The 27584-nt window shown below is 31.4% G+C and overlaps 1 protein-coding gene across 8 annotated transcripts; it reads left to right on the top strand.

The window, feature by feature from the left end:
- Positions 1–27080, top strand: LOC143058487 (7-methylguanosine phosphate-specific 5'-nucleotidase A-like). Of its 8 annotated transcripts, none has more exons than XM_076232002.1 (9): positions 1–51; positions 13533–13631; positions 15482–15551; positions 16939–16982; positions 17954–18039; positions 18749–18838; positions 23465–23627; positions 24805–25006; positions 26563–27080. In XM_076232002.1, exons 1-9 carry the CDS (start codon positions 34–36, stop codon positions 26667–26669), a joined length of 879 nt encoding a protein of 292 aa, XP_076088117.1. In that variant the 5' UTR covers positions 1–33; the 3' UTR covers positions 26670–27080. The 8 variants fall into 8 exon arrangements, with proteins under 8 accessions (XP_076088117.1, XP_076088115.1, XP_076088113.1 ...); XM_076232000.1 differs by lacking the exon at positions 15482–15551 and adding an exon at positions 14767–14836; XM_076231998.1 differs by having other exon boundaries at positions 1–99.
- The last annotated feature ends 504 nt before the right edge of the window (positions 27081–27584 follow it).

The raw sequence follows: 27584 nt of genomic DNA, 5'->3' as shown, positions 1-27584 counted from the left end.
GGTAAGCAGAAATATAATCGAACAAAATTGTGAATGAGAACATTTTCTTTGGTAAAACGTTACTTCAGCAAAACTCCCTACATAAAACTATTTCAGATGGTAATACAATTGTCAAATTAGAAGTTTTCAAAAAAATATTTTCTGAGGGAATCGTTTCAAAGACAAAACAATGATGTGAATTTTTGTCACTCATAATATTACTTTTGACTACAACTAGTACTAGAAAAACAAAGTCAAAGGATATCCATCATACAATTATTTAGATAGTCGATCAAGAATCAAGTACCTGTTGTATGTATCAATGAGAAAAACTCAGTTGATGCACCACAAAAAAAAATACACAAAAAGCAATGGAACAGTGCTTTTATCATGTTTATTGGGTTTGTTCATTTTCAAATTCACAGTGAGGACTTCAGAAATTGTAGGGTGTGAAAGAACTCTCTTCTTGTATCACATATCTGACATTCTTTCCAACTTGTCCAACTAGATTTTAAAATAGCACAAAAAAGAAATAGCTAGTTAGCGTTTGAAAAATAATTGATGCAAGCTAGAAGTTTTAACATGGCATGGGTAGGCATTATATTTGTGATTATTTTATCAATTATTGCGATTCTGATTAAGACAAGTAAGGGGCTTGCGGGTATTCATCAGTTTTATTCTAAATATAGGATTTCACTATTTTTTCTATAATGACTGACTTTATCATATATACTTTAAACAGTCAGGGGACTTACTGAAATAAGTGATTTTTAAATCACTTATTTGAGTAGCAAATTTGAGGTTTTGTCACAAATTGGGATTATGTAGTTTTTTCCAAATTTTAAACACATAGGTTTAAATAATATTTTTTAATTAGTAAAATAAAAAAAAAATGAACTTTTTGCTTCTTTTAAGTAGCAAGGTTTATGCCTTTGATGCTATCATTTAACTGAAAATTCTATTTTAGTTGAAAAAATGCTATAATAATGGCTTTACATAATGAACTGATACTTTCTTATAAGATTTTTCCCAGCAGTGGGAGTATTTTTCCTGTGAAGTTCAAGGTTTCATCTTTCAGATTATGTAATAAAATTCTACTGTTCGCGATAAAAATTCCACTGTTCGGGGGTGTTGAAATTAGTGGGGGTTATTAAAAGAATGATACTTAAAGAAGTGATTTTTGAGAAGGAAATTGAGGTCTGATACTTAAACAAGTGATTTTTATGTCATTATCCTAGATTCAGTACAAGGTCATCACCTGAAATGACCTGGTCATCCTAGACAACACAGATGTTGGTTCTGATAAGTTTAGAAACATAATTAGTCCCTGGATCATTAGTATTCTATATTTAAAGCTACAATAAGATTAAATCACTTCTTCTAGTGATTAATTTGTACTACTTAAATAGGTGATTATTAAAGAAAGACAACTCTAACTTCCAACCTTTATGGAAATAATGTTACTTGAATCAGTGATTTAGAAAATCACTTATTTAAGTAAGTCCCCTGACTGTTAAATAAAGTCACATGAAACGAGTGAGTGGTGAAAAATAATGTTTATCCAATTCTTGAACCAATTCATGTACAATGTATATGTTTGTACAGGGTTTTTGTACAAGTTATAAGTTTTTTGACACATACCTTCTTGCACTAGGTGATACAGGTTTATCTTCTAAAATGTGTCAGTTTAATGTTTAAATTTATAAACTTCAACCTATCATTTAGTACCATTCTCCTTGTCCTCAAACGTGGAACGAGGATACCTGAATGGTTTAAATGCTTATTTTATTTTTCTCCTTATACCATGTATACCATATTCATATCCATAAAAAGTCTTTTTGTGGTCTTAAAATGTTTTTTGTATCAATGCTCAGTATTAGACTGTATCGTGTAGTTGTGAAAATTTCACAGAAATATGCGAAACAAAAGTCTGTGTTCTTGCATCATCCATTTGTGTTACACAGTTCATAAAACACTTATAACTTGTACAAAAAATCTGTACAAATTATAATTTGTACAACATTACAACTTGTACACAACATATATACCTGTATACCATAAACTTAGTCCTCTGTGCACGATTTTATCATTTTTTACTCAATTATATCGTTTAATCGTAATTTTTTTTCTCTCTGTCTGTTATGATTTAACAAATATGGCTACTCATTAAATGCCGTGTTTTGAAGCCATAGTTTACCGATTGTCACCTTAAAGTAAACAAATAACAAAAAGCATGGGTATTGAGCGCGTGTTCAACATGTATAATCAGATAATTGTTTATTTTAATGACAGACACATGTATGCGTATTGCGATCACCGGATTTTTACAAGGAGGGTCACGCTGAGGTCACTATGCATACGGAAAATGTGTCGGCGAATTGCTTCCTGGAAGCAAGCAATTAAAAATAAGTAAACTTCTTCTAAATGTGGACAAATTAAGGAATTTTCCCCAGAAAAAAGTATATGTACATAAGTTGTATAATAAAAACTATCCATTTAGGCCTAAATTAAAATATTGTTTGTTTGCCCTTTTCCGACCCTATGTTTTGAAACAGGGTAGGTAGGTAGGTACAATATTTTATTTTTTTCCCCAAAAAAATAACTTGGCTCGGTATATTATTTGTCATGTGTAGGCAGGTAGGTAAAATATTTTATTTTATAGATACAAAAGCTGCATAATGTCATTTTTTTGTCCGTTTTGTTTTTGCAAATAAGTTTTCCGCTGGGACTATTAGTTTTGAAAAAAAAAATATATATAAGAGATAACTTTGTACTGGTAAGATAATGTCCAGCAGACATATATAACTAGTAGAAAAAGTCCCTAGAGTGTTACAAATTTCGTGTGTGCCTTTTTTTCCAATAAAAATGCTATAAGACTTAAAACTCAATTGTCACGTATTTTGCATCACATTTATAAATGATCTGTATGGAAAACTTGGCGATTTTACTGCCAGATATTCTCCACTTTACAGGGTTTTGTCACTTTTGGTTCATGTCAGATATAAATAATTTAGCGGCATCGTTAACATAATCATTCTGATATGCGGATCACAAAAGGCCATCCCTACATAGAATACAACGTCCGTCAGTGTTCTCCCCAGAAATTTTGGATAGCATCACATTTTGCGTAAAAAAAATTAACTGTATTTTTTTTTAATGTCATTTGTCGCGTCGCGTTAATGCTCTATTTCCTTTATATGTTTTAGTTTATATTATTCAATTCATAACTGAGATTACAATTATATTATAACCACAAAAACAGTTGTGTTCAGTTTATGTTTTCTTTATTCATTTATAGTTACAGAATTATTGTTTTCCTCTTGTGCAAAATAAAAATAAATATGTGGTTTCAGTTACCCAACAATAAGTCAAATGAATGAATGGTTCATTATAGTGCAACCTGTATATATACAAAACTAAATATCTAGTACACAAAATTAACTATTTTTATATTGTATTAAGTAAAGATAAAGCAGCAAAAGTAGCAAAAAAAAATCAATTTAAAAACTTTTTTTATCATGTTTATGAAATTCATTGTTTCATGGCACTCCAATGAATTAGTCCCAGTTGTTTCTTATCTTTACATCAAAATGATATGTATTTTTAAAAAAGTTATCTAACAAATAGTTTGTTAATGCGTAGTTTTCTCTATTGGTATATATATTTTTTCTGTCTACTGTCCATCTGTTGTCATTATCGTGAAAATGCGGATTTCTGTCGTATCTGGTCCGGTTCCGATCCGTAGTTAACACAAAAATGTGCAATAGAAAAAATTACGAAAATGAGTCCGAGAATAAACATTGTTTGACAAGAGATTGAGAATGAATAAGACGCTTTTAATGCATTAAATGGATTAAACATAAACTTAAGCCAATTATGATCACTTTTTAAAGAAGTATAAAACTTATTTTAGCTCAAATCCAAAATTCTAGCTCTCGTATTTACCGGAAGAGTCTCAAGAGAAAGAAAGTATTTTTTGGAGAGTTGCACAAATAAGGGAGCTACCATTTGATTTTTATGGGGGGCTAGGATGAAATTTGAAAAAAATAGGCAGGACAGGAGTTTTGAGTAAAAAAAAAAGGCAGGATGAGACACTTGCAAAAAAAAAAGTCAGGACTACAATTTAGGTAATAAAAAGTCAGGATAAACTAAAAAAAAAAAAGCAGGATCGAACAGAGGGAAAAATAAAAAGACAGGACAGAGATTACAGCTAAAAAAAAATGCAGGACAAAATTTTTCATCCTACCCCCCCCCCCCCCCCCCCCATAAAAATCAAATGGTAGCTCCCTAAACGACCTTTTATTTTTTTTTAAATCGTTTCAATCTTTGAAATTTCGTAATACAAAACGTAGATTTCGAAATGTTTTGTGATTGCATTTTTCCATGTCGATTGGTGATTGCAGACACGTGGTATTAGTCATGTCACAAGTGTCGGCTTGGGATATTCGCATCCAAACAGTTATCACCCTGAGGGCAATTAACACCTGGCTATTAAACTCTTAATTGCCTTTAGTGTCCGACTTAAAGGGATTACATTTAAAGGTGATATAATTTTTATGATCATAATCGATAATAGATGAAAGTTCAAAATTGAGGACAAGTAAAATAGCATCTTTAAAATAATTATAGCGTCGCGGGAAATATTATAGCATCACGGTGAAAAATTATAGCGTCGCGGTACCGCGACGCTAAAACGGCCTGGGGAGAACACTGCGTCCGTTTACAAAATAGTTTGTACACACGTTAATACTTTTGTATCAAACGAACTTTTTTGTAAATGAACCCTGCTCTTTAAGTTTAAAGGTACAGAGTAACGTACATTCATATCATGATTTCAGAAAGCGTTCAACATCGATTTCAAACAAATGCTTTGAAACTTCAAATGCAAGTGTTCATGTCAAACGCTCAGGTGATACCAAACGGACTGGACCTTATACGTAAAGATAAAAACCTGAGGATTCCGGTAAAAAAGTTTTGAGCGGGAAATACAAATATAAGATTTTTGGTAGGAACGAAAAAATAAAATAAAATAAAATCTTACTGGTAAATACAAATAAAAGATTTTCAGGCGGAACGAATTGATAGGGTCGGTCGGTAAAGGGCAAACAAACAATATTTTAATTTAAGCCTTAGTTATAAAAAACATATGCATATTTTTTTTTAAGTTAAGGTTTCTTATGACTTTAATAGAAAAATAATAAAATAAAAAATGGGGTCATTGTTCATTTAAGCTCATAATCTACCTTCGAAAAAAGCATGCATATTTGTTAAGGAACTTTTTTTTCAGTTGAATTGATAAAAGAAATAGAGATATCAGGCCACACCAATTTAATTTCTTGTTCTAACAGATTTTTGGACTCCAAAAATTAGGGGGAGCGATTTGAAAATTTTAATAAAAAAATATTTATTTTGCAAATTTTTGAGGCAAAGCTTCAAACATGTCAAAAGTAAACATGGTAAAAGCGAGCGATTATATTTTTTTTTTGTAAACATAAAATAGTAGGTTTTGACAATATTAAAACTTGATTTATCACTTGTACTTTGGCATTTCTTTAATTTATGAAGTATTTTTCCCCGTTCACCAATAAATAATTGAATAATTAGATTTGGTATATGTATTTGTGCCAATTAATGAGACAATTCTCCATTCAAGTCATAATCAGGTTGGGAACAACCCCTCAATTTTATAAATATCCTTTTTATGAGGGGTCATTATATTAAAGTTGCAATATATTTTTTTGTAAATAAAACTTTTTAGTACAAAAGAGCTCATATTTTCCCAAAGAACTATATATCTATCTGGTATTAAATGGTCAAAACATGCCCAAGAATTTTGTAATATTCCTGGACTTAGGCCATGTTAACACATTTAGATTTACTTTAATATTATTCAAAATAAGTGGACCCCTCTTTAAGAATAGTAATTTTGTTTAAAATATGATGAATTGCTCCTCTTTTTAAGTAAATTTTTTTAAGTTCTTCAAAGGATTTGTATAGTAACACTATGGAAATCCTTGGTTTTTCTTTTTTACAACAGTAAAATAACCCCATATGTGCTCTGTCTGGGGGATAATAGCAAATACAGGTCATAGTACGTACGGCAGGGCTTTGACCCAGACCAAACAGCAAGCTATAAGGGACCCCATATTATAAGTGTACACAATTCGAACAGGAAAACCAACGATCTAATTTATATATTATATACAAACGGGAAAATGCCAAATAATATTTATGAACATCAACCAACGATATCTAACTGCTGAACGAAAGGCCCCTGAATCAATCAGACAGGTGCATAAACATGCAGGGGGTATGGATAGTTTTGTATCGCCAGCATATTGCAGTTGAAGGCATTTCTTTCCGAAGTTCTTTGAAGTTTATTACTAACAACGAACATATTTTGATAGGGAATGTAAGTAAGGGGGAAGGAAACCAATGTTTTGTTCTGTACAGGTATTTTCTTCTGTTTTCTATTTATATCGGAGCACTCCCATTTGGGATAAATGGGTTTCATGCTGAATCAAATATTATCACAGACATTGACGAAGTGTACTTGGGTGCTTATATATGTTTAAAATCGTTATAAATACAGGTTAGATTGTGATTATAAAAACAAGTGCAAATATCTGTTTATAATTTTTACAAAAAAACGGTGCGGGAAATGGACACGATTACATTTCCGGATGCGGGAAGCGGGACTATAAAAAAAATAAAAAAATTCTACTTTGAAAAAAATAGGTGCAGGCGGGTCCGTTGAACAAGGAATTAAATTGGTGTGGCCTTATTAAAAAAAAGAACTAAATTACAGAAATAGCCAAAATTTAAAAATTGTTTAGTTTAAGTACAGCCTATTGGAAAAATTAAAGAAATCATGAAAATATAGATCACAGATGAGTTAAAAAAAGATACTTCAATTTTAATGCCAAAAAATTGTATTTTTGCATCAAAGGGAGACAATTAAGACTTTAAACCATGGCAGTAATATTTAAAAGAAATAACAACATTTCACTTCAAAGGTTTCATCTGTGTTACCGCCAATCTTTTGATAACTCAATAATTGGTTTAATATCTGGCATGGAAGTTGATTCTCTGCATGTGGTCACTGACAGTTTTTGGTCATTTTCCTGTTCACAGAAAATTACGAACAGACAAGTTTTTGTTGTATATACGTGCGTAAAGTAACCCAAATAGTCCATTCATTACATTACGTTAATGTACGCTGCCGAAAATAGACATTCAATCAATTTTTATTTTAGTCCAATTTTCCTATTTCTGTTAACAAATGGTTAAATTTGATCAATATTACTTCCATGGTTCAATCTTAATAGATTGAGCCGACAGCTATCACATATGAAATTGGAGAACAAGGCTGGGTCATTTTCGCATTTAATATTTACAGACAGTTAAAAAGCCATTTCCTATTTTTTTTCTTTTTTTTGTGTATTTTTTTCACTACCATTACTACAGAAATACTAAATTACCAGACAATAATTGGTAATCATACCACATCTTCTCATTTTTATATCTGTTACATATATATAAAGAAACAATAATGACAATTAGGTGATGGGATTCAAAAATAATGACTGGGAAAGCCAGTTTGAGTTTTGAGGCTTTGCAAATCTTTGAAGTTTTCTATTGGTATTGATGCTCATAGTAAAAAATAAATGTTACACAGGCAATAAATATATAATACACAATAGCAGGCAATGAATATGTTTTGTCTGACAGGCAAAGGTAATAATATACATGTATTTCACATTCATAAACAGTAAGTTTGCAATCCACAGCCATGAGCAATAAACATTGAAACACAATCAAAGGCAATAGACATTTTAAATACACTAAGTTAATAAGTCTAGGAATTGTATAATGATAGTAATACTTTAAAATTCTTTGAATAAATTAATAAATATATATCTAGGGTCATAAAAATCATGTATAAACATGATAAACAATCACATGTAATACACATGTAATAATCACAAGCGAATGTAAATGCACAATCACAGGTAAATAAACATGTATTTACAGGCAATAAAAGGATTGGTTCACTAACTCATAGTCCTGATAGTTTTGGCCCTAAAAGTCAGATTTTTTTCACTACGAAAATGTTATGAAATTTTAATGAAAACATGCTAAAACATGTAAAATGTCCAATAGTATCGCATTAAATAATAGGATTTTCACCAATTGCATCATTAAAAAAGGTGATTTTTGTAAAATCTTGCTTTTTTGCATAATTTTGCCAAATTTATGATATTTTTCTGAAAAATTAACAATTGTCTATATGAATACTGTTTTGGCGCACTTACCCAGGGTGACACTTGTTGCCACAAGGAACATCAGATGCTCAATATGCAGAATGTGCATGACAGTTTGTACAAACATGCATCTTTACCATTATAATCATCAACCCTACATAACAATTAGGGAGGATCCTATCAACAACTGGTAGTATTAGAGTAACAAAGAACTCTCTTTTTTAATCTTTGCATTTGTTTTTGAAAAGTTTTAATTATTTTTTTACTTATTTTATTTCCATAGAATTTTTTTTATAATTTCTGTCCAGTATTTTCATGATTTTTGTTGGTTTTTGTAGTAAGTTCCTAAATATTCTAAAAAAAATCTTCCAACATTAACATTACTTCCAATAAATTCAATTTCAATGAGTGAAAGTTAATTCCATGTAATTTGCTAAATACAAGAGATTAACAGATTAAAATAATCTGTCTTTTTTAAATAGTTGAAATATTAAGTTTTTATTTAATTTACAATTTAATTTTTAAAATTGATTTGAGATTTCAGTTATCTTGATCTGTAATATGTATATTCGAATCTAATCAGTAAAGTACATCTTCTTTTTTATATTGACCATCTTCTTAAAATAAGTCCGACTGGTCTAACCGTACGAGTATTTGAAAAAGTAAGCCGACTCATATGGTCTGGAACATATACATTAAATTTACTTTGATTATTTAACTTTAAAAACTTTAGGGGATCCTGTCTCTACTCCTTTGTAAAACACAATCACTAAGATCCCCAATTTTGTTGGGTTTGTTTTTCCATAAGTTTGTCACTGCATGCATGTTCAGAATCCTCCCTTATAGCATTAATTAAGAACATTACACCATTTGTGTATCTTGATAAGTATGGTAATCAGATAAATAATAGATAATTATGTAACAAGTTTATTTACATGTACATGTATCTCATTAATATTTCAACTTGATATTATATAATACTATTACCCTTAAAATCATCAATGGTATCAACCAGATCATAAATAGATTATCTTATTTAACAGTTGGAGTGTTAACAGCATACCCAGAAGTTAATTAATACATTTATTTATATATTATTGGACTTAGAAAGCAGGATCTAAAATTCAGTCAATATGACTATTGAAAAAATGGTATGTTGTTTACAAGTATTGTTTGGGTTTATTTTTAGTGTATAGTTTTACATCAGTTTTTTTACAAAATATACCAGATTTGCTGATTTGATATCATTAAATGCTGTAGACAGCTTTGTTGGTTTTTTTGTCCTTTTTTCACTGCTTTTTGATGTACTTGTATGCAATTTTGCAAGAATTGATATATTATAGATGTCATGGTGTGTTATTTGGCTTATATTTGTGTTAGTGTTATTTTGGATAAAAATTTGTTTTATTTTAAGATAGAAAATTTAATGTTTGTATTTTGTAAATATTTTATTAATCTGTTTGATTAATTTTACCTATGCTGTGGCATTAGTACTCAAAATGTCACAGTTTGCTCAAGACACTCTATTTTGAAATATTAATTGTAATTAGCATATATGTCACTTTGAAAGTGTAACCGGAGTGGTTTTTATGTTGTGTATTTTCTGTGTCAACTTTAACATATTTTACCCCAGACCGTGTATAGAGTAGGTAACAGAATCCTGAGTCTCTGATCCTTCATATTTGGCTTTGCAAAACTTAACACTAGCAATGCAAGTTTTCATTGTTTATGAGCAAATTACTTCATTCAACAAATATCAACAATTTGTAAAGATAAAAACATGAAACATGAATATGAAAAGCAAGTTAAAATTCACATAAAAGTGACATAGCTTAATCTGTCATTTTAACCTTTGTCTAGATGCATTATAATTCTAGACACAATACAGGGGCGGATGCAGGAATTTTCGAAAGGGGGGGGGGGTACTAACCCAGGGCACCCAGGGCAAAGGGGGGGTGCAAAACATATGTCCCGATACAAATGCATTGATCGGCAAAAATAAAGGGGGGGTGCGCACCCCCGGAACCCCCCCCCCCCTGGATCCGCCACTGCAATAGCGACATTGTGTCTAGATGCAGTGAAATGCATTACACCTTTCGTGTAGACAACACCTTTCGTGTACACAGTGAGCAAGGTCTGTGCAAGACCAGTTAGTCAGCGAAGTCTGTGCTAGACCTTTTGTGAAGACCGTGACTGAGGTCTGTGGTAGACCTTTTGTGTACGACAGTGACTCTGGTCTGTGCAAGACCAGTTAGGCAGTGAGGTCTGTGCAAGACCAGTAAGCTCTTAAATAAAAGCTAAAATGAGAGGTCGTTATATCAACCAAAGTGGCTTATGAAAACAACCCCAGTACAATTTTTTATCTAAGCAATTATTTAACAAATACTATTCAAATATGAACATTCTATAACTAAATTATAAGTTGCAAATTCAACAAAATCTGAGCACGCTGAGAACAAATTCAATGAATTATAGCACAATATTGAATAATGTAAGTTAACTAAATATGATTGAAATGTTAAAGAACAATTTTTATCAATAATTCATATTTACAATAGTAATTAACTGTTAATTTTACAACAGTCCATTTTAAAGGGACATAATACTGTTCCAAAGCATATGGTCGCCGTTACAAAAGTTTACATTTTATCAAAACATAGGATTAGGCTTTGTGAATTAATGTATTTTTTGCTAATGAGAGTAATATTAATATGTCAGGACAAATTGAGTTATTTTGTGTTTTAGTATAAATAGCATTGTGAAATTTAGGAAAATCAGTCACCTTTCGGAAACCTAAACTTGCACTGCTAAAGTCTATTATACTGGACCTGTATGACTGTCGATCAGTCTACCAGTTGACTTTGTAGTGTTTAGACAAAAATGTATTTTTGTCTCACCTTTTATTTTTGAGAATATTTTAAGATAGCAGTCAGTGTTTCAGAAACGTAACCTCACACTACTCACGTCATTATACTGGACCTATAAGACTGTCTACCAGTCTACCAGATGGCGGTGTAGTGTTGAGACAAAATTTTTCTCTGACTCATAAATTTAACTTTAGAAAATACTTTTGAGAATCTTTTTATTTTGAGACTTTACATTTTGAATTTGAGATTAAGTACATTTTATGATTTAGTGGTTTTGGCATTTATTTTATATTTTACATTTTCAGGAGAGATAGTTTAACTTTGGATTTGATATTTAGATTTGATACTTTGTTCTTTAATTATGATTTGGAATTGTTTACTAATTGATTTGTTATCATCATTCGTTTAAATTGTTATAGTAATTAAATTATGAAAACCTTCCTTGCGTCTAACCTATGCCTATCAGAACATTTAGTCTAGTGAAAGACTGACCCTCTGTCCCTTGGTTCCAGCACATACGAGTTAGCCCCCCTCACCCCCCTTATCTAACAGTGCTCTCGAGTGGACCTTGGTGACATAGATCTACTTTTAAATATACCAAATTACTCATTGATATAAATTTGTAAAAAAGTACTGAGTACGTACATGACTTAGTGTTGAAATTATTTAGATGCCTTTGACTTACAGACTAGAGCATGTACATGTAGAGTAAGGTAGGGAAATAATTAAATTGTTTTTTTTTGGGGTAAATTTTGGTCTATTGTATCCTTTTAAAAGTTAATCTTTCAATTCTATGATCTATCTTATCATGCTTTTTGACTTTTGTATTTTCTGAAAACTTTGTTTACGGATTTTACTGATGATGTATATATAATAACTAAACTGAAAGTAGAAGTGAAACTAGATTGTTTAAATGTTATCAAAACATTCTTACCATATAAATTTGATATGCACAAAAAAAGGACACTTAATACTTGACTCATATATATATTAACACTTGCTTTGCCTTGGAGGAAATCAGGACGATTTTCATATCTTTCGTACGCAGTCACATTTAGAAGTTATCAGTCTTGATAAGTAAATTTAGTGGACTAACAGATAAATCATAAGTACATGAAGTATGGTAAGATTTTGAAATACTGTAAACTGAATTAATTGTTGTGGCATCTTATTAACTTAAATTTCAATTTAGCCAGCAACAAAAAAATGTGTGGAAACACATATCATGCATATAATACATGTACTGGTAGATATATTAAGGGTTACTTATTTTAGTGAGTTCAGACCTAGATGGATATTTTACAATTGTTTGACTGTTGAGTTTTATGATTTGGTAGTCATATTGATGAGGAAGACTTCAAGTGTTTATGATAAGTAATTGATGATTTGCACAATTGTGTCAGCATTTAAAATATGTGACTATATGCAATCTAATTAAAATTAAGTCTCCTCACTCGCTCATTTATATGCCATTTATGGTATGCTGAATATTAATTAGGCTCCATCATACTTTAGACTGTTACGTTGCTAGATTTTTTTGTGTTGTTCAAACATTAAACTTCCTGCTTAGATGTATTTACAAGGAAGCTATTTCATGTATCCTGATAGGTTTTTGGTATATATAAAATAGTGTGAGCTGTTTCATGCATTAAAATCCAACTTCCATATAGATATAGGAAGATGTGGTGTGAGTGCCATTGAGACAACTCTCCATCCAAATAACAATTTAAAAAAAAGATAAACTATTATAGGTCAATGTACGGCCCTCAACACGGAGCCTTGGCTCACACTGAACAACAAGCTAAAAAGAGCCCCAAAATTATGTTTGAATCAGAATATAAGAAAAGCTTCTACATGACGTATAAGACCTTTTAAACTTTTAACTTCTAAGGCACATACATGTTGTACATCTCAGGGGCGGATCCAGGGTTTTCAGTTATGGGGGCACAAAATTTATTTTTTTTCTGTGCGGAATACAGTGAAAATGGTTCTGAGGTAAAATAAGGGAAATATATATTTTTAAGCTGAAGACAACCCATCCTTTTCAACTTTTTGGGGGCGCACCCCCCACACCCAGACTAAATCTAACCCTGCATCTAACTTGTCAGCACTATTAAGGAGGGAAGGTGTGTCCACTCAGATCTGAATTGAAATAGTCAGGTGTGCTGAAAGTGGCATTTAATCCAAATAATTAATGACATGCGTTACACATATCAATTCATGACAAATACATTACACATGTATTATGACACATCACACATGCATTACACATGTTACATGATATGCAATACACATGTTTTGACTTGACACATGTTGCATTGCAATACACATGTTTTGAATTGACACATGTTGCTATACATAACACAAGCATTACACATGTTGTAATGTGACACATGTACATTTGTTTTTTTTTATTTTACAGATGGAAGTTCTTAACAAGCCAAATGTACACATTGGTGATCCCGACCATGTTAAGCATGTTATAGAACAGATAATTCAGGGTGGTCCAGACAAATTACAGGTTTGATTAATCACTATTATATTCATAGTTAATCAGACAAGAGTAATCACTGTAAAAGAACATGACAGTCATGGACAATGATGGACAAAAATGGTTGTGTATGAATGAGAAGATGTGCATGATGTGATATGATTGCAAATGAGACAACTCACCAGCAAAGACCAAATAATGCAATGAGTCAAACAGACTCAAACATATACATGTACCACATTGTAAGCCAAAAAGGCACTGAAATGACAAGTGTACCATAAACTGATAAAAAAAGTTCTAACATGATATACAGCAGCAGACAACATCCACAGAATATTACACTGACTTGGGACAAGAACATACAGGCTTAAACATGTTTGCATCATGTGTATTTTTCTTCATCCCAACCTATGATTCATATAAGACTACCAATATTGTGTAAATATGTTGAGCAAAGAATCTTTTTATTTAACAAACCTGTGAAATTTCATGAAACATAACATGTTCAAAACCCTAAATGGAAATGCTCCAGAACACAGGATTTAGCTTCATTTATATCAAACTTTAATGGGGGGTATGCCAACTGAGTCAGACCCTCCTAGAACGGGTTGTCCTGGTGGCATTTAGAGGGCTAGTATAATTTACCTAGCCCTGCAGGCTAGTATAGGAATTAAGTTAGACTCAAACTTTGGATGATACATGTTATACACAAAATACATAGATTATACATGTTATACACAAACTACATAGATTATACATGTTATACACAAACTACATTGATTATACATGTTATACACAAAATACATAGATTATACATGTTATACACAAAATACATAGATTATACATGTTATACACAAAATACATAGATTATACATGTTATACACAAAATACATAGATTATACATGTTATACACAAAATACATAGATTATACATGTTATACACAAACTACATTGATTATACATGTTATACACAAACTACATTGATTATACATGCATTACATGTCATAAACTAAAATACATATATTATACATGGTATACAAAAACATACAAGTTTTTTTTAAATCCTTGTACGGCTCCTTTACTATGTATAATTTGCTTGAAGTCTTTTATTGATTTTATAAAATTTTTCAATATTTTCATCAAATAAATATTATTTAATTACACAGATTGTGGCAGATTTTGATTTTACGCTTTCAAAATTCTATGAAAAAGGGAAGCCCTGCTCAGGTTGTCACAGTAAGTGATCAGTTAAACTAGAACAAGGCCACACCAATCAACTTTTAGTATTTTGGATGATTTTTGGACTGTAATGATGTTTCAGTGGTTAATTTGGATAAAAACAGGTTCAATTCCTGAAAGTGAGTCTATATTCCTTAACCCTTTCCTCCATGGATTTTTTATTTTTACCTACTTGATTCGCATAAGGATTTTTTCAATAAAATAATAATCATCAGGTTTAAAGTATTAATGCATTGGGGAAAAAAAATATTTCATCAAATAAATTTAAGTCATATAATCTTATGAATATCCTTTTCATATTGGATACAAATTTTATTAGGTCTAATGCAGACTTTTCTTAGTCAAAGCATGTCAACTGAGGTACTACACAGACGTCAAAAGGCGTCATTATGGAGTAAAGGGGGTGGCGTCAAAAGGGGTCATTATGGAGGAAAGGGTTAATGAAGAGTGGAAAAGATTTCTTTCAAAACATTTATCTTGCATGAAGAGATGCTAAATTTAAAATGGCAGGAAGGACTGAATCATTATTACTTTGATTATTATTAATACTTATTTTGCCTTTCCAATATCCAAGAAACTAAAATGAATTGGTATGGCCTTTGAAAAGTAACTTAACATTAAAATATTGTGTTTTCATTACAGATTGTAGCAGACTTTGATAGAACTTTGACGAAGTACATCCACAAGGGTCATGTCTGTGCTACCTGTCATAGTATGTGATCTGTGTGTGAATAGTACCATCAGAGACATATAATACATGTCTCTGGTACATGTACCATTAAATAGTGATCTATGTGTGAATAGTACCATCAGAGACATATAATACATGTCTCTGGTACATGTACCATTAAATAGTCTATGTGTGAATAGTACCATCAGAGACATATAATACATGTCTCTGGTACATGTACCATTAAATAGTGATCTATGTGTGAATAGTACCATCAGAGACATATAATACATGTCTCTGGTACATGTACCATTAAATACTGATCTATGTGTGAATAGTACCATCAGAGACATATAATACATGTCTCTGGTACATGTACCATTAAATAGTGATATATATGATTATATCATTGACATGGCAGTATTGTCATTTGAACCTTTGTAAGGGATCTTTGTTATTTTTTTCAAATTTACTCACACATGTCATAGTTTAAAAAGAAAAAAATTTGATAAATAGAATTTTTATTCAAATTAAAGGGAGAAATTCAACATTTCTCATTGTACTGGTCAATCAGATAGACTACAGAAAATATTATTTCATTTAATTTATGATGTCATTTTAGAAAGAAAAAAAGAAGCCTAACATGTGGTTCTTGTCAGTGATATATAGTGTGTACCTTTTTATTTCTTCAGTGCTAGTCAGAAATCAATTATGCATATATCTCTTCTTGACTTATTTTCCATTACTGTATTCAATGGTATTGATTAAAACAAACTTACTGTGTGTATGTTATGAGTGCCTTATACCTGTTGCTTACTTTTACTTGTATTCCTTTAATAGACCTATTGCCCGACTATTAATAAAATTTACTTACTCTTTTACTTACTTATGCTGCATGAACTAGCATAGTATGCTGATGTTTACTTTTTATACCTCAAAAAAATTTGTGTGTAGACTTATTTGAACATGATTGATTATAACATTAATTGCAACACCATCATTTCAAATATTTCCATGAAAATACATTTTTCCTTCAATCCAGGAAAATTGGTAAATGAATAAACAGTATTGTATACTTACGTGAAAAATGTAAAGAATTTCTCGTTCTCAAGAACATTCAATGAACAAGAAATTGCATTAATTTTAAAAAGTCTTATGAAAATATTTAAAAGAAATTGACCACGTTTTGCAGTGATAGATCTAAGAGGTCAAATACATTTACCCAGTACACACTCTTGATATCTTAGAAAATATTTGAAGTACATCTTGCATGTTTGTACACTCATCAAAAACTGCAATGATTTTGGAGTTTACACCCATGACAGTAATATAATGTTTAGGAAACTAATGGACTTACAAGACAACAAACAAATATTCAACTTGAGAGTATAAACAGTGCATTGAATCATTTATTTTATATCTATTACAGATGTTTTAGAGGAAGGATCTTTGCCTGAAGTTTACAAGGAGAAGGTCAGTTTATGTAATGTTGGACCTTGTGATTTATACATGATAATTAATAAATCTTTCACATTTTGTTTGTTTTGCCTATCTTTCTATGAAGACAACAGATTATACCAGGATAAGAAGATGTGGTATGATTGCCAATGAGACAACTATCCACCAGATGTTTATAAGTAAAATATATCACAGATGTAATTCAGAAATCATTGCTAGGTTTTTATTGATTTGATAACAAATAAAATGTTACCTAGTGATACACATGATATAGCTCTCCCATTTTGTTCTTATTGTCTATTTTCTAAAAAAAAATAACAATCAATGATAACAAAATATCATACCCGTAGCCAGGGGGGTTCGAGGGGTTCGGACGAACCCCCCCTTGAAATAAAAAAAGCACTGTTAAAGTCAACGTTTTGTTCAAACTGTGACTGTTAAAGTCGAGTTCATGAGTCCAACGAACCCCCTCTTGGAAATTCCTGGCTACAGGCCTGAATATTATACAAGGATGAGACAACTATCCACCAGATGTGTATGATTAACATTTAAAAGTAAAGTAACAAAAACACTGATCACCATCTTTCTCTGAGGAAAGTTCAATTCAGAAACTTAAGTCAAATGGCAAAATCGAAAAGCTCAAACACATCAAACGAATGGATAACAACTGTCATATTCCTGACTTAGTACAGTCATTTTCTCATGTAGAAAAAGGGTGGATTAAACCTGGTTTTATAGCTAACTAAACCTCTCACTGGAATGACAGTTACATAAAATTCCATTATATTGACAAAGGTAATCACAGTTGAAAATTTACTCTGAAAATTTTGACTCCTTTCTAACTTTTTTGAGAGGAGAAATATGTATTACTCTCCATTGCAGGGAGCAATATGAAAGTTACTTATCTGAACTGCTGCATGCTATATCTGCTTTTTCTGTTTATTTATGAATGAGAGGTGTAAAATTATACTTTTTATATTAAACAGGCCAGAACTCTGAGAGATACATACTTCCCTATAGAAACAAATCCTAAATTATCAATCGAGGAGAAAATCCCTAAGATGATTGAATGGTAAGGATTTTTTTTAAATCAATGGAAAAACATTAACATGTGTTATGTTTTTACGAAAAGACAATTTGGATTATATATGGTTGCCAATGAAGACATTTTTCTTTCATGTATTGCTCTATGCTCATTTCAACATGGTGAGACATTTATATTATATATTGAGCAATTAAGTAAAAGTGAGTTGTAAGATATAATGGTTATCCATGTTAAAATGACCATAAAGCATGACATGAGAGAATTATTTTTAAGGTTTTAATTTCTTCCATAGAATTATCAATCTTAATCTTGATGTCATTCAAAATACATCAAGTCAAAATTCAATTGCCATTTTGACAATATGTACCATATGTTCTGTTTGAATTAGGAACATGTAGAATATGGCTTTGTTTATCAAATGTAAAATTAGTATAAAACAGAAGCTATCATGTGATTCAAGATACAAGATGATATGAATAAAAGCCAGGATTTGGCACGGAAAGATCAAAAATACTATTCTTATCATAACTTGTATTGCCATTTGACAAAAGGTGAATCTGACCATATGGAGCAAATATATCCATCAGGTATAACATTGATGTGATTATTAGCAATGTCACAGTTTACATATGGATATAAGAAAAGTAGCAGTCTTTTTAAAATGTTATTTATTTATTGTATATGGAAGTTGTTTTTTAATTTTATGCCAATGTTTCTAGTTTTTATTTTGTTTCAGGTGGACCAAAGCCCATGGTTTGTTAGAAACATGTGAAATTTCCAGAGATTCTATAAAACACTGTGTGTCCTCGTCTACTGCTAAACTTAGGTAAATAGATATAAGAAGATGTGATGTGAGTGCCAATGAGACATCTCTTCATCCAAATCGCAATTTGTAAAAGTAAGCCATTATAGGCCAAAGTATGGTCTTCAAAATGGAGCCTTGGCTAACACCAAACAACAAGCTATGAAGGGCCCCAAAAATGACAAGTAAAACCAACATTAAAATCTATATATAGAAAAGAAGAAACTAGAAACACTTATGAACCACACAGGGCTTCCAAAAAACATTTGAGCCAGCCGGACATTTTATATCTATTCCCGATGTTAATCCCTTAAGACTAAGTCACAAAAGGCAATTATGGTAATCAGATGGCCATTCCAATGATATGATAATGACATTAGATTAAAAAACGATTTTAAACTTAAGTTTGTTTTGGATGTTTGGATGTAAACTGTTAAACTGGTAGTGCATCATTCAAAGTGTGCACATCAGCGTGCTCATATCTGCCATAGACTCTTTATTTGTGCAAAATGACATGTCAAAAACTTCATTTCGTTTTTAAAATCACGTTTTTCTAAAACCGGATGTTGACTTGACAATGGTAAAACATGGACCGTAAACGGATACGTAAAATCCGTGTACGTTTGAAAAGCATGACTGAGTGAAGAAGCTCTTTCCACATGTTCCACGTTATTTCTTCAACAAAATGCTTGAAATGAACGTTTAGATACAGGTATCAATGATAATTTTAGCATTTTGAAGAAATAAAGGATGCATTATTAAATTTCCCACCTTTGCACATGCGCACACATGTTCTAGTTCATTCGACGTAGTTCTGACGATTTTTCATTTAAACCTTTTAAAAATTTTTATCAAATCATGTAGATAAACTAATTTCTTATAATTTTAATCTTTTGGACTAAATCAATGAGCTACAAACCGCTGAAATGTAAGAAAATAATTGTGAATAGACCGATCAATTTATACGATGTCCAGTACTGAACATAGTTTACCTGTCACCTGAACAGGTAGATATCACCTGTCCAACAACTAATTAGCCTTGATTAAAATTAGAAAGTATTGAAGTAGGGGTTGTTTTGATAGTAATTAATCATCATGTCACTTTTATGACCGGAAATGTGTAGATGTTAAAGGCAAAAGGTTGGGTCAAAAAGATCGTGACTTATGTTAAAATGACCGAAAAAGCCTTGAAAACTAAAATGTATATGACCGTTTCATGCTTTGCCCAGCCGGACTTTTACCGGACATTAATCAAATGTCCGGAATATATGACCGTTTTGGAAGCCCTGGAACCACATCAACAAACTACTGAACATCAGATTCCTGACTAAAACAAATTAAACAAAAAACTGTAAAAAAAATGGGGGGTATATGCACAGATGAACAAGAAATAAATTTAAATATCAAGATGAACAAAAATTAACCCATAGCTTTCACATTACTTTTTGAACTAGTATGCAGGAAACAGAATGGGTAAGCAAGAAAAAAGGAGAAATCTATATTCCACACACATTGCACGAATTTAATCTTCAACCATCAACTAAACTGCAGCTTCAGAACCTAGCAAGTATATCTTTAACTTGTTCTTTTGATGATATAAGTGGCATACATTGAAGGATTTGTCCAAAGTAGGGTCAAACTGGACAACATGCTTTGATACTATATATGCGCTTGAATTTTTACTTGATAACATTTTTGTTCGCTTTGGAGATTCCGTATATCGTCAAGTTATTGGAATTCCAATGGGGACTAACTGTGCACCACTTATTGCGGACCTGTTTTTGTATTGTTATGAGTTACAATTTATGACTAAAATTAACAAAGACCCATCGAAATAACATTTGATACAAAAATTTAACAATACTTTTAGATATTTGGATGATATATTGGCTCTCAATAATGACGACTTCAGTATGTATACTTAAGAAATTTATCCTGTTGAACTTACTTTAAATAAAGCTAATACTAACAATGACCACTGCCCTTTCCTCGATCTTGATATTTATATCATTAACGGGAAGCTTAATACAAAAATATATGATAAAAGAGATGATTTTTCATTTCCTATCGTTAATTATCCATTTTTAGATGGTGACGTACCCTTGTCACCATCTTATGGTGTTTATATATCTCAACTTGTACGATTCACTCGTGTATGTAACAACGTATTAGATTTTAGCGAGAGAAATTTATGTATTACTGAAAAATTATTACACCAGGGTTTTCGATATCACAAACTGGTCAAAACATTTACTAAATTTTATCAGCGGTATAAGGAAATAATTTGTAAATATAACTCAACATGCAGACATCTTATACGTTCAGGTATTTCACATCCAATCTTTTATGGTAATATTCTTTACAAAGCACAAAAATGTCAGTATTCACCTCAAAAGCTTACAAAACCTTTAAACAGACTTATTAAGAAGGGATATAGTTAGGATACTGTTGTCAGGTCATTAAAGATTGCATATTTTGGCTATGATATTGATTCACTTATAGGGTCTTTGCATCGGAACTAAACACATTTATTTAAAAAAAAAACAGTTATTGGCATGACACGGGTTATGTTCTTCTCATATATTTTATGATAGTATGATACTAAACCCCTTCAGGAGAGATTGTGCCTGATATTCATATGATGAAGACATAATCCTTCAATCAGTTTAATTGAGGTCTCGAGCTGGCATGTCAGTTAACTGCTAGTAGTCTGTTGTTATTTATGTATTATTGTCATTTTAATTTATTTTCTTTTGTTACATCTTTTGACATTGGACTCAGACTTCTCTTGAACTGAATTTTAATGTGCGTATTGTTATGTGTTTACTTTTCTACATTGGCTAAAGGTATAGGGGGAGGGTTGAGACCTCATAAACATGTTTAACCCCGCCGCAATTTTGCGCCTGTCCCAAGTCAGGAGCCTCTGGCATTTGTTAGTCTTGTATGATTTTTAATTTTAGTTTCTTGTGTATAATTTGGAGTTTAGTATGACGTCCATTATCACTGTACTAGTATACATATTTTTAGGGGCCAGCTGAAGGACACCTATGGGTGCGGGAATTCTCGCTACATTGAAGACCCATTGGTGGCCTTCGGCTGTTGTCTGCTCTATGGTCGGGTTGTTGTGGCTTTGACACATTCCCCATTTCCTTTCTCAATTTTAATTTCAAAAAGTTTTTGTAACTTGATGCTTCTAAGCTCTTGTTGAATTTAATGAAGTGAATTTTAGAAAAACAGGATTATCCCCCTTTACACTATATAATTTTCTCTAATTATTGTGCTATTTTCCCATTTCTTGATTGGTGTGAGAAAAATATTTCTCCTCACTAGTGAATTATCTGTTCTCTGCAAATGTTTGGTCGAAATTCAATTATTATGTCAAATTTTCTTGGTTTCTTTTGAATTTTCTATTGTGAAGTCAAAAAAAGGCGACTGTCTGATGATATCATATATAAAAAACACAACTTTCTGCAATTTTAGAAAAGGAAGGATGAAAATCATAAGAGAAACAGATTTACTATAACTTGTGTAATACAATATTTCTCCACTCTCAACAGTTAAATTTTAATTGTTTTAAAAGCTGGGAAGCCTAACACGTTAAACATTTTAATATTTAACTGTGTCAAGTCCAAAAATTGGAAAGGGATTAATATAAGTTGCAAAACTTGTTTCCCAATCCACTATAAATAAATATGTTTAAACTAAGTCGAGAAATATTGAAACACACTTGTTGCAATGTTGGAATCTATATGTCTATCGTTATTACTTATAACAATCTAACCTGTATATAAAGATCACCATCTGAACTACAGAAAATAGACAGTATAACAATCTAACCTGTATATAAAGATCACCATCTGAACTACAGAAAATAGACAGTATAACAGTCTAACCTGTATATAAAGATCACCATCTGAACTACAGAAAATAGACAGTATAACAGTCTAACCTGTATATAAAGATCACCATCTGAACTACCGAAAATGGACAGTATAACAGTCTAACCTGTATATAAAGATCACCATCTGAACTACAGAAAATAGACAGTATAACAGTCTAACCTGTATATAAAGATCACCATCTGAACTACAGAAAATAGACAGTATAACAATCTAACCTGTATATAAAGATCACCATCTGAACTACCGAAAATAGACAGTATAACAGTTTAACCTGTATATAAAGATCACCATCTGAACTACCGAAAATAGACAGTATAACAGTCTAACCTGTATATAAAGATCACCATCTGAACTACAGAAAATAGACAGTATAACAGTCTAACCTGTATATAAAGATCACCATCTGAACTACCGAAAATAGACAGTATAACAGTCTAACCTGTATATAAAGATCACCATCTGAACTACCGAAAATAGACAGTATAACAGTCTAACCTGTATATAAAGATCACCATCTGAACTACAGAAAATAGACAGTATAACAATCTAACCTGTATATAAAGATCACCATCTGAACTACAGAAAATAGACAGTATAACAGTCTAACCTGTATATAAAGATCACCATCTGAACTACAGAAAATAGACAGATATGAAGAGGGTAACCTAACAAGACATGTTTTTACTTATTTGAGCTGATCTATTTAGCAAGTTTAACTAGTACTGTATTTGATGTTATCTATTTACAGAGATGGTTGTTCCTGGTTTTTCGATGAGCTTAAGACGTATGAGGTACCAGTTTTGATATTTTCAGCAGGGATTGGTGACATCATTGAGGAAATAATAAAACAGCAATCAACCATGCATGACAATATGCACATTGTATCAAATTATATGAAGTTTAATGAAGAGGTCAGTCAAATCATAATTCTTTCTTTATACTAAAAATTCAGAAATCATTGCATTTTTTTCATTATTGCGGTTTTTTTTATTATTGTGAAAAATGCGACAGGGTCAAAAGCACCAGAATTTCACTTGCAATTATTTTTTTTTATGAATTAAACAGGATTTTTCTCAATATCGCAAAAGTTAAAATCGAATTGTAGTCTTAAATGACAAAATCGCAATAACAAATGCACGCAATAATTTCTGAATTTACAGTATTAGATATGATTCAAAATACAGCGAATAAGTCACTTGAGTTTTGGGTAAAGATTGCATCCATTGCAATCAAAACCCTTTAATATCTAAATCTTCCAAGGTAAATCACTATTTTTTAGATACTCAAAATATAGTGCATTGATCATAACATTCTAAACATCCTATCCATGAACATTTCCAGAAATATATGCTCAGATATTAAAGTTACAAAATGATGTTATACTTTCAAAGAAAATTACATAACTTGTGCAAGTGCAGGAATCTAATAGCTATTCTATAAATATCAATGATGTCATTGTTTAAGTAAGAGTTATCTTACTTTTTGCATTATTGTACTTGAATCAACTACAACAATGCAATATTTAATTTAACGTCCCAATGATAAATTAAAGCAATCTTTACCAATCAGTGCTTACAAGCACTTTGATTTGTGTGTGTGGTTGAGCTGCTGTCTAATTGACTGAAAGCTCTCATCTCCTTTTACCTATCATTGAAAGTCTATCAATTAGTTGTTAGTTGGACAACTAGCTATCTAGACAAATTATAAAGGAATTCAAAGGCAGGCTGTAAATTTTCGAAGGCATTTATTATTGGAATTGTTGAACAACGTACAAAAATTAGAGATTTATTATTTTAATATCAAGAATGTTGTCTATAAATAATGCTGTCAAAATTAAACACCAGTTACATCAGGGTTGTAAAGGAAGCTTAATCCCTATTCTCTTTCAGAAGGAAGGTTTTACCATATGATTTTGAGGCCTCGACATAAACTAACAATTAGTGCAACATAGAAGAAAGGACAACAGGAAATTCTATTTATAAACTATAGAAATAAAGCAAAAATTTATTTGCATCACTATTTTCTTGTAGAATAGTTAGCTCAATGCAGAATTAACCAAATAATTGTATTTATAATTTCTATTTTTAGGGTAAAATGACCGGATTTCAGAATGCCATTATACATGTTTACAACAAGAACGAGAATGCTATCCACGATTCTGACTATTTCCAGAATATAGAACATAGAACTAGTATGATCTTAATGGGGGATTCCCTCGGTGACCTACATATGGGTGATGGTGCAGAGGTTGATCATAAACTAAAAATAGGGTTCCTTAATGGAAGGGTAGGTGGATTTGAATTTAAGGTAGATCAGGATCTTAATTCATTTTTGAATACTCATAGGTGTAAAAGATTAATCTACATTATTATTGAAAATAGCTTTTTTTTCACACAAAAAGTGCCATTTCCCTGACCAATTCTCACAAGCTCTTATAATTTTGAACAATCTGTATGTTAATCGAAAAGCTCAGTGACCTGTTCATTTAATGATACTTTTTTGCAATAGCATGGTATAAATTTACATTTTTTGTAAAGTATGAAAAATGATCTGATTATTAACTCCCTATTGATCTCAGTTTTTTTTTTGGGTTAAATTCAATTAGAATGACATCAATTTTGTTTGCTTTCCTCTAAATTTCTTATTGTGATGCCATGAGAAAAAGGTGGCCATGTCTTATGAAATTACATAGAAACAAGAATGTGTCCAAAGTACACGGATGCCCCACTCGCATTATCATTTTCCATGTTCAATGGACCGTGAAATTGGGTAAAAAATCTAATTTGGCCTTGAAAGTAAAAAGATCAACTAATAAGGAACATGTGTACTAAGTTTCAAGTTGATTGGACTTCAGCTTCATCAAAAACTACCTTGACCAAAAACTTTAACCTGAAACTCACACTTTCAATTTCTATGTTCAGTGGACCATGAAAATGGTGTCAAAAGTCAAATTTTGTTTTAAAATATGAAAGATCATATCATAAGAAACATGTGTACTAAGTTTCAAGTTGATTGGACTTCAGCTTCATCAAAAACTACCTTGACCAAAAACTTTAACCTGAAGTGGGACGAACGGACGGAGGGAGGCACAGACCAGAAAACATAATGCCCCTCTACTATCGTAGGTGGGGCATAAAAATACATTGTTTTGCAGATCATTGGAAAATTGAGAAGGACTAAGTTTGTCTGCATATTGCTAAAAATCATTATACAATTCTACCATTAAATTTCATGCAAATATCAAGGCGATATTTTCCCACTCTCAACAGCTAAATTTTGCAGCTGGTGTTTTTAAGTTGAATATTTAATTGTCTCAAGTAGAGAATTATCTTATCACACTCTATGCTGTGGTATATACTTTCTTGGATTAGTTTTTCTTTTTATTCAATCAAATTTTACACTGATCTTTAAGTACAAGTTTCATAGAGCTATATTTTTTTTCTCAACTTTTTTTTCTATTTTGATACCATTTGTCAGTGACGACAATTTGACAACCTCTTTGAGATATAGAGGGGCCTCCTTGGCTAAGTGGTCTAAGTTGTTGTATGAGATCGAATCCTGTAAGTGTCAGATGCGCTTGACTCTTAGGATTGTAAGGTTTCTGACCACAGGGTTTTGGTTCTCTCTGTGCACAGCTTCCTCCACCAATAAAAACTTACAGCCACAAAATAGCACAGTAGTGTTTAAATTGCATCAAACACCAAATAATCAATCAATAATCTTTCACCTATAATGAAGTTACTTGTTTAAAATAGAAAATTCTTGGATTTTATTTGACTTGGAAATCAAAATATTTCAATGCAACCAATGCAATAAATTTGAATATCATTTTATATTTTTAGGTAGAAGAAAGTCTAGAGTTATACAAGAAAAAGTATGACATTGTGATAGTGGAAGATGAGACACTTGACGTCCCAAATAATTTATTACTTAGCATTCTAGAAAGTTGTTGATAATTGTTTAAATAGGTTGTTTTATAGTTGTTATTTATCCAATACAGCTGATTTGAATGCCCTATGCAATTTTTTACTGCTTTTGAAGTTGATAAGGGTTGTTGATTTTTTAATGACAAAGATCTCCACATTGATAGCCTTTTAAAGGAATATTTACGAAGGGAAATAACTCTGTTGTAATTATTATTTATTTATTGTATTTTGTAAAAATTCTAAGAAAGTTTAGGAGGAGCATAGAAATAGTCTCATAATATTCGAAGAGTATTAATGAAAATGCTATTAGTAAAATTTAGACATTTGAAAGGATATATGAGGGTTAAGGTCATGTAGACATTTAGTAAGGGTTTACCTTATTAAAGGGAGATAAAAAAAAAAAATTTGTTTAGAATATATAATATCAAGGTTTTTATACAACGCAGGCGCGGATCCAGCCATTTAAAAAAGGGGGGGTTCCCAACCCAGAGTAAAGGGGGGTTCCAACTATATGCTTCCATTCAAATGCATTGATCGGCCAAAAAAAAGGGGGGGTTCCAACCCCCGGAACCCCCCCTCTGGATCCGCCACTGCAACGCCTTCTTATGCAGTCAAGAAGCTCATAAAATTGTTATAAACATCGTTGATACAAACATATCAGTTATTTTTTCCCTTACTTCCTTAGATATGGTCTTATAATACTTTGTTGACACTTTTTGGTTTAAGATTGCCAAGGCATAAATGACTGTGTAACATGAGATTTTTTCTGATGAAGGTAACTCTAGAAAAGTCCTTTTGAACGTATAAATTGTTATTTATTTTCAATTTTAACATGTTTTTCAGGTACTGTGGATTCATCTATTTTTGTGGGTACCAATTTTCGTGGTTTGAGGATTAGTTGCAGTTATTTAATTCGTTGTTTTGGAAAACACTGCATATATT

Source organism: Mytilus galloprovincialis, chromosome 14 (genome assembly GCF_965363235.1).
Source record: "Mytilus galloprovincialis chromosome 14, xbMytGall1.hap1.1, whole genome shotgun sequence".
NCBI classification, from domain to species: Eukaryota; Metazoa; Mollusca; class Bivalvia; order Mytilida; family Mytilidae; genus Mytilus; species Mytilus galloprovincialis.
This window is presented reverse-complemented; position numbering and strand designations above follow the sequence as displayed.

Coding starts and splice junctions, on each gene's coding strand:
- LOC143058487 (XM_076231998.1), top strand. CDS start 34: ATGAGAACATTTTCTTTGGTAAAACGTTACTTCAGCAAAACTCCCTAC. Junction 100..13,532: donor ACATAAAACTATTTCAGATG/GTAATACAATTG, acceptor TTTATTTTACAG/ATGGAAGTTCTTAACAAGCC. Junction 23,628..24,804: donor ATATGAAGTTTAATGAAGAG/GTCAGTCAAATC, acceptor TTCTATTTTTAG/GGTAAAATGACCGGATTTCA.